Genomic DNA, 14,928 nt, shown 5'->3' on the forward strand with positions numbered 1-14,928 from the left:
GCCTGGCCCTGTACACCTGGTCGCTGGTGGCGCCGCTCATCCTCACCAACAGGGACTTCAGTTAATGCGGTTGCTCACCAGGCGCCGCCTGCGGTCGCACCAAGAGTTCGCGAACGACCTCGCCCGATGGGAGCTTGGCCTCCTCAGTTGTACGAAATCGAAGCCCCTTGGGGAACCGATGATTCTGTACATAAACTATGAACTTCCTAGTGAGAGTTCGGTTGATGGGGGAACTGGAGATGACATTTACACATAGACTGGTAATCGCGTATGTGAGAGCTGTCTTGTCAAGCGCCGGCACCACAGCCATCTGCAGTTTGCCCGGTTGTATTGCCAAGCGCGAGCCATACCGCACGGCCCTTGAAGTACGACCGAAAAGCGGCAAATTTTAGATGTAGATGTAGAACCGCCTCACGACTGCATACAGCTGGTAGCGTAGACTGCTTATGACAGGTTTCGTCGTTGGCTTACGGTCGACCTAGCAGTGGTGCGGCGGGCTTTGTCGCTTTTGGTGTTGTGTTTAACAAATGTGCTCGTAGTCCACTCGTTTTGTCACGTTCGCGCAACAAGTGCGCTCACTTGCGGTAAATTGTTTATGATGGTGATGAGATGGTAGAAAATCTGCTTACGTATATTCGTTTTAAGCCGCAGCGCTTGCGCGATGCCACATTGAGCGTGTCCATGCTGGTCTCGTCAAGTGATTGGCTCAGGCGCGCCACATCAAGCGTGTTCATGCTGGTCTCCGTCAAATGATTGGCTGTCGGTTTTAACGCAGACGAAATGTGGACACGCCTTAGGGGCGGTTTATAGTGCTGTCAAACACGGCGGACATTTGTGCCGGTTGTGTGGTGACATGACACGGCCGGGGGCTTGACCGGCGCGTGGCGGCCCGCCATCCGATCGCGGCCCGATCAGAAGCGGTGCGAGACGCGTGGCAGCGGTCTCGCGCGACAGGGAACGGGCCATGGTGGGCCCGAGCCGAGCCGCCATCAAATACACGCGTCTGATCTCTGATTCGTATTGCGCGCAGCGCGCCGGGGCGACAGCGCGAACATCCGTTGAGATGCTGGCGGTAGCGTCGAGTGCCAGCGGCTAACGCAAGCTCGAGGGAAGCGATCCGGACGTCACGGAGTCCGATCAGAGCACGCCACACATGACCAGCGTGGCGTGGCCAGCGCGCCCCCCGGTGACAGTGAAGCGGACATATGACCCCGTATGGCAACGTACTTGTGTGCACAGCGTTATACAAGCCACCGAACCGCGAGACAACGGGAGACACGCTACACGAGAACACATGAAGGCGTTGCAACAGGTGGCGACCGTTCCTGTTAGTCCCATTATCACATTGATAAAGCATAATGATGAGTTGCAAGCGCTCTGCACGAGCGTGAGTGTACGACCGCGGCGCCGGCCGCTGGTTGGTTGCACTTCCCGGCGGGGCTCGAGCGCGTAATGCGGCTACCCGCCATCCGTCTGGGCCCCCGCGGAGCCGCCGCCCAGCAGCGGGCCGGGGCCGGCGCCGGCGCCGGCGAACGCCACGCGCCGCGGGCTGACGGACGGCGCCGATCAGTGCCGCCGCGGCGCGCGCCGAGCACGGCCACTGCCGGCCGCACTCCGCGACCGGGGTCGCTAGATGAACCGGAAGCACTTCTGCTTGTCCGGCGGCAGTCTCGTCTTGAAGAGCACCGAGTCGACGCGGAACTGCGTGTTCAGCAGCGGCATGTGGCCGTACACGCGCGAGAAGAAGTTGATACACTTGTGGCGCTCGGTGAAGTGCTCCTCGTCCTCGGAGAGCGTCATTGGACAGCGGGACAAGCGGAACGTCCAGCGGGAGGTCACCTGAAACAACGTACCCGAGCTCAGGGCACAGCCTCGCCACGGGGCGATGGGAGGTCACAGCCAGAGGTACCGAGCGCATGCGGCCCTGGTGGCACATTGGTGTGGTCAAACAGACGGCTCACGGCCGCTAGTCCGGAACGGATGACAGACAGGAAGGGATATCTTGCTCCCATTCTTAGTGGAAATGCAGTCGAAGTGAAAACTCGTCACAGGTCGTATGTGACAAACTGTCCACAACTGAACGCAAAGTAAAACGGCCTGGACATACCTAGTCATGGGACCAGGAATTCAGTAGTCGGGGAGTTTCTAGTGGATGAGATGACATCGCAACGTTAGAGTCTTACTGAGTGTACTCATCCTACTAGGTCCGTGGTGCACACTTCCATCCGCAGCTTGGAGTCCCTGTGGAGCTCCCTCCCAACACACATATCAAGCGCAGCCCGTCACGGTGCGAGCGCGCCTGGCCGGTGGCGCGTGATGAGCTGGGCCGCGTCGCACCTTGACGGGCGGCTGCCGGGTCAAGTGCGAGATGAGGAAGTTCATGGCGATATCCTCGCAGTTCATGTACTCGTCCACCTTGTCCCGGATCACTTGGGGCATCCACTCAGAGTACATGTGCGCGTAGTACTTGTGGAAAAACGCCGCACCTGCCGGGCAGCGCGCCGTGAGAACGATCTCCGGCCGGCGGCACTGAGAACGCCCGCCGCATGCAACACACGGCACACCACCGCCGGCTCGAGCCAGCTCGGGCGGAGGCAGAGACGCCCGGGGGCAGTCAGAGGCTGGTGAGCGAGGCAGCGAGCTCGACACGGGCGAGGCGGCGAGCCTGACACGGGCGAGGCGGCGAGCTTGACACGGGCGAGGCGGCGAGCCTGACACGGGCGAGGCAGCGAGCCTGACACGAGCGAGGCAGCGAGCTCGACACGAGCGAGGCAGCGAACTCGACACGAGCGAGGCAGCGACCTCGACACGAGCGAGGCAGCGAACTCGACACGAGCGAGGCAGTGAACTCGACGCGAGCGAGGCAGCGAACTCGACACGAGCGAGGCTGCGACCTCGACACGAGCGAGGCAGCGACCTCGACACGAGCGAGGCAGTGGGCTCGACAAGAGCGAGCCGGCGAGCCAACACCACCGAAGCAAGCCGCACCACTCAAACGACACAGGACGCCACCCACTCCTACCTGTCAGCACCATGGAGAGCTCGCACGAGTAGTTGGAGTTGTAGTGCCAGCCGCCGTGCTTGGTGTCCCAGGCGTTGTAGCGCCCCGGGAAGCCGACCAGTCGGTCCCGCTGCTCGCGCCACACCCTGCGGCCGTCGGCGCAGGTCAGTGCTTGCACAGGGTGCCACCACGTCAGTACACCGCCAGGCGGCACACAGTCCCGACACCTGGGCGGACCGGGCGTCCGACCCGGGCACACCGGCCCATTAATGACAGGCTTCTTGGACGTTACATTGCACCAATAACACCAAAACGTCCCAGTTTAAGATATTCTTGGTTCTATCGTCACACACTTCTCCAATGCATGGATAGCACTTATTCTAATTCCCGGGCGTTCACACTACAATGCAAGGGCCCCGACTCCAGCAATTCGTGAAACCGGATGAACGAATTTATAAGCCACATGCACGCCGAACTGTACAGGGTTTTTTATGAAAGACCCTAATAGCAAAGTGAGACCAGTCACCCAGCGTGAGGACGCCGTAACGTCCATGACAGCGGCCGCCGCGCACCCACCGGAATCCGAACACAATCTCGTCGTGACGCAGGTGTGCGTCGTCGTCGATTGATAAAATGGCATCCGTCTCGATGTTTTCGAATGGGAGGAACCGGTTGTTTAGGCTGTTCTTGCCAACCGTGACCACCTGTTGGAAACAATGTCGGTGGCACGACATCAGTAGTAAATGGGAATGCAAATGTAAACACACGTGCTCAGCCGTAAAACATGTAACTATCAGAAAAATGGTGATAACACACGGATACAAGGTAATAAATGGTGGATGGTCCCATTCGATTAAATGCCTTGTTCAAGACGTTCGAATCAGACGCCACAGAAAATATGACCACAGTGATGCATGAAATTATTGCGTATTTATTGCTTATTGCATGTTGCATACATGTTTGCATACATGACTGCGTGTACCACGCTCCATGCAGAGTACCCGAGCACACATTATTCATTCGCTACACGTGCTCAGACATGTCAAATTTCGCCGACATCCCACAATCACGGGAATGGCACGGGGCGTTGCCAGGTCCGGACCCGTCGCAGGCCGCCTCTTCCCCCTTCCGCGGCGGGGTAACCCACCTCCACGGGCACGCCGACGCTGGGCCACTGGAGCGTGTCGGACGGCGACTCGGGGGCGTTCCACACCACCACCACCTTGTTGAGGTAAGGCAGGCCGTACAGGTGGCCCAGAGCGCTCATCAGCACCTGCCGACAGACGGCGCCGGCGCGCAGTGAGCCGCGGGGCGGCCGCAGGGAGGCGGCCGGTCGCGGCCGGGCACCGGCGTCTGCCGCGGCGGCGACGCCCGGCGTCACAGGCGGCCAAGACACGCCAGTCGGCCCGTCCATAACTCAGTGTGCAGCGCGCGCACACCCCAGCGACGGTGCAGCATCAGCCCAGCTGTCGGACTATGATGTGACTGGAGGAAAGTAGTCACAGGTTTCGGAGACGTGACATAGCGTGGCATCGAGGTAAATCAGTACAGTACTGCATCCTCGAGCAAAACCTGACCAACAACATAAACCAAGGCAGAGAGCGGGCAAAATTCACTTCGATATTCGTTCTTGCAGCGCGAATTCATCGGCTGACTGCACCTTGCGCTCTCCCACCACCCCGGCAGCAGGACGTGATCTCGCTGGCGGCCCTGACCGCCACTGACCTGCTCTCGTCGGTAGGTGAGCATGACAACGGTGAACTGCTCGTGCGGCGAGTTGCCTCCGAGCGCCTCGCTGAACTCCTTGCCGCTGCCACCCTCGCCGGACGCCACCGGCCGGAAGCCGAGCCGCGGGCCTGTCGGCGCGCCGCCGCCCACCCTGTTAGCACCTCTCCTAGCGCCGGCCACCGATGTGGCGTGGTGTGGCTCCGTTCACGTCTCGTCCGCGCACGCACGCGCTCAGGGCGAAGTGGGCCGGTGAAGTCGTTTAAATGGTGTAGCGGCTCCCAAATACTGGCGCCTGACTGTGGCCAAACATTTGTGGCTCACATCTGACCTGTTCATGGCCGGTAGCTAAAAATAAAACTTCCCGCATGCAAGCTTGTTCCGGTGGTCCCCGACGAAAAGCGAAGTAAACAACGAAGCCGAAACCAGGACTGAACGTTGAGAGCATCCACAACATTTACATCCCAACGGCCCTCAGCGCAGCAATGAGAGCACACCACCACCCAACCTGACGTCACATGGTCCAAAACAGCTCCCCGATGTCACCAGTGCCAGCACTCGTCGGCTTCCTTGGCCCCACCGACGGGCCGCGCGCCGCCGCTGCCGGGCTCACCTACAAATTTGGCCTCGGCCGGCAGCACGTCACCGTACGGCACGGCCGGGTACAGTCGGTGCGGCGCCAGGAACAGGTTCCAGCGCGCGTACGTGTCCAGCCGCGGTGTGGTGAAGTTGCGCTGGAAGCGGTCCGAGGCCAGCGGCGACTCGATCGGCCCCAGGTACTCGTCCAGGTCCAGGCTGCTGAGCTGAACGTCCACGGTCAACCGCTGAAACGGGCCGGGAGGCGGGCCGGGTCACGGGACGCCGGCTCGGGGAAGGTCGGCCAGCGCGGTGGTGAGATGAAGCGACGGCGGGGACGGAATCATATGGACAGCCACGCCGCATCAGGGGGCGCACGGACGGGCAGCCGCACACCGGCGGCTGCGACGACGCGCTGCTCAAATCCACGTCCACAATTCATCACGAGTGGCTGGTTATCCCATTCACGAGCCAGCGGCAACCACGAGTGCTTTTACATTCAACTAACGTCTGCCTCAATGGGCATCTATAATAATAAACCAGTGTATCATGCCTAGCCGGATAGGCAGCCCTAGTCGTTAGTTGGTATTATACCTAGCGCAATATCAACTGGTCGGGTGAGGCTAAAGCACGTGGAAATCTACGCGAAATGAAATTAAGACAGAAGACCCCGTGTTCTTCCCACAACGTTCCACTATGCACCGTACGCGTGTCCGTCCGTACCGTACCTGGAACGTGTCGTTGAAGGCGCTTCCAGCCTTGACGCCGAGGGCGGGCGGCGGCGGCAGCTCCAGCCTCTCAGCGAACTGCGTCAGCACCGCGTCCGCCACCGCCTTGGCCGAGCTCAGGTAATGCTCCCAGAACTGGCCGCGGAGAGAGGCGTACATCGGAATGGCGACAGGACACGCGCGCGGATTAGCGGCACGCCACAGTACTAAAGGCACGTGAAACGCAGGTTGACTCATCGAGCGCTGCCAATATATAATGCCAAGGTGATGGCGATGACAGGAGAATCTCCGCGGACACTGGCCCATAGCGGTATCTACTTCACCTCAACACCGACGTTCGGCGGCCTCCACGCCGGCTGCCGCCCTGCCCGGAACACGTGCTCACCTCCCTGCCGTTGCGCCGGTAGCTGAGGATGTCGGCGTCGGTGAGCGTGCGCAGCAGGTAGTGCAGCTCGGGCAGACGCGGCTCGGCCACGCGCAGTACGGCGCGCCGCCAGTCGAGCGGTCCGTCCAGCGGCAGCGGCCACTCGCCCAGCAGCACGGGTACGGCGCCGGCGCGCAGCGCTTCGGTCAGTCGGCGCGCGCCGCCGCCAGCCGGCGCCGGCAGCAACGCGAACGTGGCATTGCTGAGGCGTGCGGCCCGCTGCTCGGCCGAGCCGCAGAGCCGCCAGCCACGGCCGCCAGGCGCCGCCGGCGCTGCCGGCGGGCACGTGGACACCAGGTGCACAGCGTCGTGCGTGTGCGCGTGTGCCAGCGGCCGAAGCGCGTTGGTGAGCGCCGCGGCGCGCATCGCGTCCTCGCCGTCGGCCAGCTCGCCCTCGAACGTGACGAGCAGGGCGCGCCGGGCCGGCACGAGCGGCGGCGCCGTCTGCCAGGCCACGTCACGCAGCGGCCCGTCCACGCTCGGCAGCACCAAGTCGAAGCCGGGCCGCGGCTCCGCGCCGGCGTCCGAGCGCACCAGCACGGCGCGGCCCGTGTCGACGGCGTCGAGCGCGTCGGCCGCCGCCGCGCCGACCGCCACCAGCAGGTGATTGCGGCCGTCGCCGGCCCAGTGCGGCGCGGCGGCCAGTTGGCGGCGCAGCTCGGCCGGCGTCGTCGCACCACCCAGCACCAGCACGAACGCACAGACGCGCGCGGCCTCCGGCCGCCACTGCGCGTTGCTGCGTAGCGCTTCGTGCAGCCGGCTGGCGTCTGCGTCGCCCGACGCCTCCAGCCGGTACAGGAAGAAGGTGAAGCCGCCAGTGAGTGGACAGCGCGAGTAGTCCCAGCAGTCGGCCAGCGAGCAGTGGCGGGCGTCGGCGGCCGCCGGCGGCGGCAGCGGCGCGCGGGGACCCAGCTCCGGCTGCAGCGGCCGCGGCATCGCCAGCAGCGGCGTGTCCCGCTCGGCCGCCTCGCGCTGCGTCGCGCGCGCCTGCCGACGAGCGGCACGGCGTCAGGGTGCGTGCCCTGGCCCCCTCACCCCCCCCCCCCCCCATCAGGCATACGGGGACGGGGACGGGGACACAGCGGACTACAGCGCGTTATACAGGCACAGTCCCGCGGCAGTCGAGACGACAACATGCCAATTGAAGCAGGCAATAGCACGCAGCGGTACCTTACCAGCGTGACGCCCTCGCAGGAACTGATAAGAATGTAGAGCAACGACTGCTGCTGCTACGCCCCCTGTTCCAACAGCACGCCAGGACACGGCACAGCAAGCACCCTTCACGCATCACAGCGAATAAATAGCGCGCGCTATCACGGGCGACACAGCCGTTGGCAACCGAACAGCACCTGGACTGGGAGACGGCAAAACAGCAAACGACGACACAGGACACCAGCAACCAAAAGGACCGGTAGGTGTCCGTTGTAATGTGAGGACCTGAGGTGGCTAGAGTCTCGTCACGTCACGTAATAGGAGTCGCACAGAGCAAGGTCAGTGGAGCTATCACATTCGATCAATAGCATCTGGTACTTGGCGAGACAAGAAAGTCCCGGTAAAAGCTATGACGGATCATGGAGTAAAGCCAGATGGCTTCGCGTTGACCCTTGGCAGTAAAAGGTGGCGTGTGTTAACTTGAACTCACGTTACGTCGCCCATATATGAAACGTTGCATAGAGACGGCCTTGTTTAGCCAGACCTGCCATCCCCAGTTGTTGTTGAACTTCTCCTCTTGCACATCGGGCGTGGAATTGGCAGGCAAGGGAGTCGTACCAACACGACGCTGAGGGAAGGTATCCTAACGATACACCGAAACTGGATCGACCACATCCAAGCTGACCACGGTGAAGCCAAACCGACTGAACGGTATGACCGGCCGTGGAACCACAGTCTCCGCGTCGCAAAGGCCCGTGTCGACGACCGCCAGAGGCCCGAACTGGGGCCGGCAGATGAAGCCAGCTGCCGGTTGGACTTGCGGTCACTTCTGTACCTGCTCGACACTGTACTTGAGCCGCTCGTACTCGAGCTGTAGACGCGCCAGGTTCTGCTTCAGTTCGTCTATCCGGCTGCTGTATGTCTCGATCGACTGGTGCAGCTTGTTCCGTTTCGCCTCCAGCTGCATCAGTTCGTTGCTGACAGAGTCTGCAGGAAATAAAAGGTATCGGTTGGCGATGGCAGAGAACGACTCACGTCATTGCGGTGTGTATTTGGTAAATAAATCTCAGCTTCAGCTCAATAATAAAGCATGAGGCAAGGACAAGGTTTCTCTACGGTCTGAGATGAGCGGACATGCATCGTAGCCAACCGTAAGACAGCATGAGAGTTGTCGCAATGTGCTGCTGTATTTGCGAGCAGTGACATCTCAGGCCGCGTCGCTACACAAGGCTCCGCATCGCATTTTCCCAGCATTGTTTTTGGATGATTATTATGTTCTGTTGTTTCGGCCGTCTGAGCTACAAATGCTTTTCACGCCTTTGTTGTGGGAAGCCACATTGGCACGCGGAGTATAGCGCTTAATCTTACGATGCCCATATTCATCTGTCAAAACTTCACATAATAGCCAAAACTTGGCTCTTGGCAACCGCGGCAGTACGAGATCGCTGCGCATTTGCACAAGGCAACGTCACAAAAGTCGCTCAAAACATGCTGCCATGGAATCAAATGCACTGTGGCCCCTCCGTTTGCACTCGGGGATTTTGCATCTTCTTTTCGCACCTCTCTACGTCTTTAACTCAAACTCTCTAAGTCTTATGCCCCCGTGTATTTCATGTAACTTTCTCTGCAATTTGTTGCTATTTATTGGGTATCAAGGACGTACCAACTGCAATGTGATCTGTGCCTTTCTCTGTGATCGTCAGTCATCACCTGCACGCGACGCTCGGAAACGATAGGAACCACCTCCCTCGCCGACAAGTAAATTATTACAGCAGCCATCTGTTTCAGGGCTGGCATGAGTGAGCTGCCTTTTCCTCCGCGCGCATTTCGCCCATTATTTTCTAAACGTGGTTCAGCACGTCTTGCCTTACCAGACACACAATGCTCACAAGCTCACCGGGCTCATTCAAACCCACGTGGAGGGATTCTGCAGCAAGAGTTACTAGTGGCCGGGTAATGGTAATCCTTAAATCGTTCGTCACAACCAGACTAGTGTAGGACAGCAAACGACCAGCCAGTGCTCGCTCATGCCCTAACAAACAAGACTGACTGGAACGCTTGTTTGGCGAGTCTGTGGAGTCATGCTCCAACTCGCGGCCGAACATGATCAGCTGGCGGGCGGGTCCTTAAGCGGCGGCTCAAGGTCGGAACAGACTCAGATCCAGTGACACTCGAACTTTGTGCGACACGGACTGGGACGCTGGTCTGAGACACGAGACAAAGTGGCAGAAAGTGGCGTGCATCCAATCCGATTCGAGAGGCCAACCGCTCAGCGGGCAAGAGAAATGATGCAATGATGTTACGTTGTCGACAAGTTCTTCTTAGGTTTCCGTGGCTGGATTGCGCGCTATGCTACTCGGTACCTGAATATGTCACGCGTTAGCACTCAGCTCCTCTATATCGCTGTCTTTTTAGGAGCCTTCAACAAAACGGCGATGTCCGCGACGTGCGAAAGCTTCTGGATATCAATGTCATCATTGTGTTTCGACACTCTAAGCACTGTTGTTTGTAACATCGGGTACCAACGTCGTCATCATATTTTGATACATTTAGCACCGTTGTTTGTAGCATGTCTTATGATTCCAAACTCAATGTGCATTGAATTGGTTGCTTATCAACAAAATAATTAATAGGTGGCCTTGCTCTAAAATCGATGTAGGACTTCTGAAATTCAATGTAACCCTTAGTTCTCGGTAGAGTTGACAATAATGTTCGGATTTTTCTTTTCTTTTATTGAGCCCGAATATATCCCTGCATGCGAGCTTAAGTTGGTTATTTATTGAAAACGTATTTGTTCCGACAGATGGCGTCAATTAGCCCACTGCCAACAGTTCGAACGACCTTAATCGTCCTTTATCGTGCTGTCTCGGGACTTCGAGCAAATTTAGGCCTTTTGAGGCTCTCCGCGTCAAAAATGATCTTTCGAAAGCCAAAACATATTAAACTGCATGCCTTTTTAGCTAAATCACGTTTAGCAGATGCATAATATTACGAAATGCACCTTCGTCAGTGCAAAATTTTGCCATTCGGCGCAAGTCATCATCACTGGTTCATCAGCGCGCGAAGAAATAGCATATGCAGAGTGGGATACAAAGCTTTGCATACGATACAATGATTTAAGTACTGAAATGTCCCCAAAGCAGATCATCCTCAGGCAATATGCGAAGAAATCTGCCACGGACATCTGTGCCTAACATCAGGTATCACAACCTGATGTGATAATGTTGTTGTTGTTCATTGGTGTTTTCGGGCGCGTCGACTTCAATGGTCATTTTGCGCCCATAACGATGTTTTTACTTAATTAGTACGGTGTGAAAATGACTTGGAAATCAATATTTTTTAAGAACGAAAAGAGTTGTTTGGAATCAAGAAGGGAGGAACTGTCCCCGAGCACATCGCTAATCGTCAGGGGCGAAGCCTGCGGACCAAAGTGACGTCGTCGTTCTTCGATGAGGCACGGACATGATACAATGACATGGTGGACAGTTAGAACGGCACCACACCGCTGGCATAGGGGGTCTGTCAGCTCCATGCAACAGATGGCCATAGGTGGCATACGTATGCCCAATACGCAACCTGCGTAAAACCACTTATTCCCACCGCACACTGCGAGAGCATGACGACCACAAGCCCAACTCGGTTTTCATCGCCTTGAGCTTATTGCCGCCCACCTGGTCCCAACGACGCTGCAATTTGCTTCTCAGGAAGGTCTTGACTGCCGGGTAGAAATATCTGGCAGGGATAGGAAAAAACCGGGTATATGGTGCCACCGCTGCTCGCTTGGCAGCAGCATCAGCCAACTCGTTGCCCACGATACCGACGTGACTGGGGATCCAGCACAGGGCAACTCTCTTTCCAACCCGATTCAACTGTGTCAGGCGTGATAAAATGTCCTGTATAAGGGGACATCATGGATAAAAAGACTTCAGTGCAGAGAGCCTGCTCAGTGAATCTGTAAAAATGGCGTGGGAAGATTATTCACCAACTTCTATGAACATATCGCCTTGGTAGTCGCAATTAATTCCGCTATGAAAACTGACGAGTGGGCCGGTAACGAGAACGATCGAGCGACGGAACCGCTGATGAACGCACAACCCACGCCATCCGAGATTTGGATCCGTCTGTGTACGTCAGACTGTATCCTTCATAACACGACAGAAGCTCAAGTGCCCTGGATCTCATTAGGTGTGGTGTGGCGTCTTTTTTTCCTAATTTCCGTAAGCCAGGTGTCAATGAAGGGTATGGTCACTTGTCAAGGAGGAGAAGCCAGGTGGCTTACTTGCTTTGCACCTCGAAAAGGAATTCCGCCCTCCAGCAATAAGGCTCTCATTCGGAAACCAAAAGCTAAAGCGTGCTGCTGCGGCCCATGACGAAGGGAACTTACGGTAATCCGAGAAAATACTGCAGAATATGTCGGATGAAGTGGGAACTGCCGCAGCTTTAAGGCATAACGTATGCCGAGCATTTTCCTCCTCATCGAAAGTGGTGGCTCGTGTGCCTCCGTTAAAAGGCTGACGGAAGGTGATGTGCGGAACGTCCAGTAGCAATACGAATGGCAGTATGGTGGACGGTGTCAACAACACGCTTGCTGGATTTGGACGCGCTATCTTACACAAAGCATGCGTAATCCAGTGTGGAGCGGACGAGTGAAGGATATAAAAGCATAAGCGTGCTTCTGTCTGCCCCATATGCTGTGGGAGACACACACTTTAGTACTGATGTGATAATGATGATTGCTTAGATCATTTGACCACCAACTATAGCTTGATAAACGATCTTTCGGTCATGCCTGTTCTCCTGCAATGCATTTATTTGTCAACAAAGGTGGTCCGACGCCCAACCATAGCTCGATAATAAACCGATCGGTTATCTCTACTGCTGCAATTCCTTATTTTGCTTTAAGGTTTGGCCCGAAACTTTTGACAGGATGAATTTAAAGACCAAAGTCCACGTTCGTGCTTGTCGCGCAAGCCCTGGCCCCACCACACGATCGCAAAATTCCAGATGGAAGTAACATTTCGGCGAAAGCTAGCGTGTCGCAACGTTCGACACCGTCCGTTCTGCCCTCTGACGTCACTTGACCTTTAGTGTCCCATGCCACGGGACCGACCGTAGGTTGTCCCTGTCCGAGACAAATAGCGAGCGTCTAAAGCAACTCGAGCCCACCCTACCATGAATGAGTGAATCAGAAGGCAACCACTCTAACAATCTGAACTATCAAAGAGGACAAACAAATCAAGAAATGCTATGATCATTATTGAGATAGCCAAAGAAAAAAAGACATAATGAGACAAGCCTCAATTGTCCCATATAAACAAAGCATTCCCAGCAATAACATGAAATGAATTTCTGATTCAACACAATTACAAGGTGCAATAGCTCTCAAATATTTTACAGTAAATATAGCTATGCAATGTTGCAGCAAGGTAGCCAGGGTGCCAGCAACTCAGTGGTCCCACCTAGTGCCTGGGAACCCAAAGGTATGCTGTTTGATCTCCACACTGCCTCTCTCCTCACCAGAGTGAGTCAGTAGCCTCCACCATGCAGCCTAAGCTACTGAGTAAATCATACAGCCCCTCCACCCTAAAAAACAACCATAAGTGCTGTCATTGAACCTCTCCCTGACAACTTCATGAAATGGCAATCTTTTTTAACCTTGACAAGCTGAAACTGAATATGCCCTTCGTTATGAAAGGGAAGCAATCAAGACCTCTAGAAGAACACAAAAAATGTGGATTTTGAGCCTTGTCCATTCCTGGATACATTTCAATAAATGAAATCAGTTCTATTTACAGTTTGGTGCATCATATGCATCACAATATTAATATCAGGACTGAACACTGAAGTTAACAACTGACATAATTAACATTAACATCTCTTATGCTCTTTGCTTCAGGGATGACGAAGCTTTTACACAGGGGCTGGACTTGCACAGGAGGATCACAAAGCATATCATCAAATATATTGTTGACACATTAAAATACCTAACAATGCAGTCTATATTATTGCATGGCTTGAAATATGACATGAGTATCAAAACACCACATCAAGATTAGACCTGGGAGGTGTGAAGCTGTGATCAAAACTGTCTAGGCATCATCCCAGCCTATTAAAAATCAACCTGCTTGATTGCTGTATCTTGAGATTCTCATAAATAACTATTGCAAGATGGGCATGGGTGATTCCAAAGGGTTAAAATGCATCTTGAAACTTTACAATGCCTTTAGCCACTTACTTTTGATGCGGTTCATCTCATCTATGCGACTCTTCATGTGGGCTGAAGAGCTATCACTGTGCAAGCTCATACTGGTGACCAAAGGGTGGGACTTCTGAGCCACCTGACCCTGATGAGCAAGAATCTGAAAGAATAAACCATGGTGCATGAAAAGAAGCCATAAAATAATATATTACCATACAGCAATGACTGTGTACTGGAAAATTTGGAAAGCAATGCTGATTTCTAGCCTAGATTCCAGACAAACCTCTCCATCCAATTGCTCAATCCCTATGTCATAGTTCCTGTGACACTGTCCGGAAGACAAAAATGGTATCATTAAAAACCGGCACAAGAAATGCAAAGATTCCGCACTGTCAAATAAAACAGCAAAACCCATTGCTAACAATTGTTGTGCCATGCAACCATCACATGACTTGCAGCAAAGGTATACATCAATGAAGACCCTAAATACTGCACACATGCATACATAAAATGCCTTCCCGCCCATTCCACCACATGGATGGAACCATACACCTAAAATCATAATATTACAACATACCTGAGACACATAATAATGCATCATCAGTGGGATGGATATCAGAAGTATGATAAGGATGAATACTAGAGTTGACAGCTTCATGTGAATCAAATAGCTGATTGTCCGAGCAACACATGAATTGTCTTGAGTTCTCTGGTGATGAAATTCATTTGTATACGCCATCTCGGTGAGGCTCATGGCAGGATGCTTTGCGGCTTTTCTTGAAAACTATTCGTCACATCTTGCTTAAACCACAACCACAAAACCGCTTACATAAAGATATCTAACATCAGCAACCACCTAAGAAGCCGTCACAACGGACATATATGCCACCCCGGAACAACACACCATCTCATGCAAGGCCACAAGTCTGGTCCTTAGTCAATAAGGAGGGCTTGTTTGGGTTACATCCTTGATTCACATTGGTTACAGCTAAAAAAATAACTACTGGAGTACTGGACAAATAAGTCAGTTATTGCCTACTATACACCAAGTATATATTTTAATTTCAAGGTTAAAATGTATCCTCTAGCTTGCCATATGATAAGCTTATATAAAAAAAATTTA

At 54.9% G+C, this 14,928-nt stretch overlaps 2 protein-coding genes across 2 annotated transcripts in view; both read right to left on the reverse strand.

Moving 5' to 3' along the window:
• The window catches only part of LOC119101717 (exostosin-3-like), a 9,966-nt gene extending 9,232 nt beyond the window's left edge, over positions 1-734 (reverse strand). The window contains 1 exon segment of the mRNA XM_037225133.1: positions 659-734. Within this exon segment, the coding sequence (XP_037081028.1) occupies positions 659-734 (76 nt within the window).
• An 843-nt stretch (positions 735-1,577) lies between these two features.
• Positions 1,578-14,715, reverse strand: LOC119101720 (exostosin-3). Its single transcript, XM_037225135.1, has 14 exons — positions 14,383-14,715; positions 13,842-13,965; positions 8,442-8,593; positions 7,100-7,441; positions 6,832-6,847; positions 6,416-6,594; positions 6,031-6,165; positions 5,340-5,550; positions 4,727-4,857; positions 4,149-4,274; positions 3,578-3,705; positions 3,023-3,147; positions 2,338-2,486; positions 1,578-1,839 (listed from the first exon to the last, which is right to left on the reverse strand). The coding sequence occupies exons 1-14, from the start codon at positions 14,557-14,559 to the stop codon at positions 1,630-1,632; spliced, it is 2,205 nt and encodes a 734-aa protein (XP_037081030.1). The 5' UTR covers positions 14,560-14,715; the 3' UTR covers positions 1,578-1,629.
• Positions 14,716-14,928: the final 213 nt, after the last annotated feature.

The sequence above is a fragment of the Pollicipes pollicipes genome, unplaced genomic scaffold, assembly GCF_011947565.3.
Source record: "Pollicipes pollicipes isolate AB1234 unplaced genomic scaffold, Ppol_2.1 Scaffold_4881;HRSCAF=5763_pilon_pilon_pilon, whole genome shotgun sequence".
Lineage (NCBI taxonomy): Eukaryota > Metazoa > Arthropoda > Thecostraca > Pollicipedomorpha > Pollicipedidae > Pollicipes > Pollicipes pollicipes.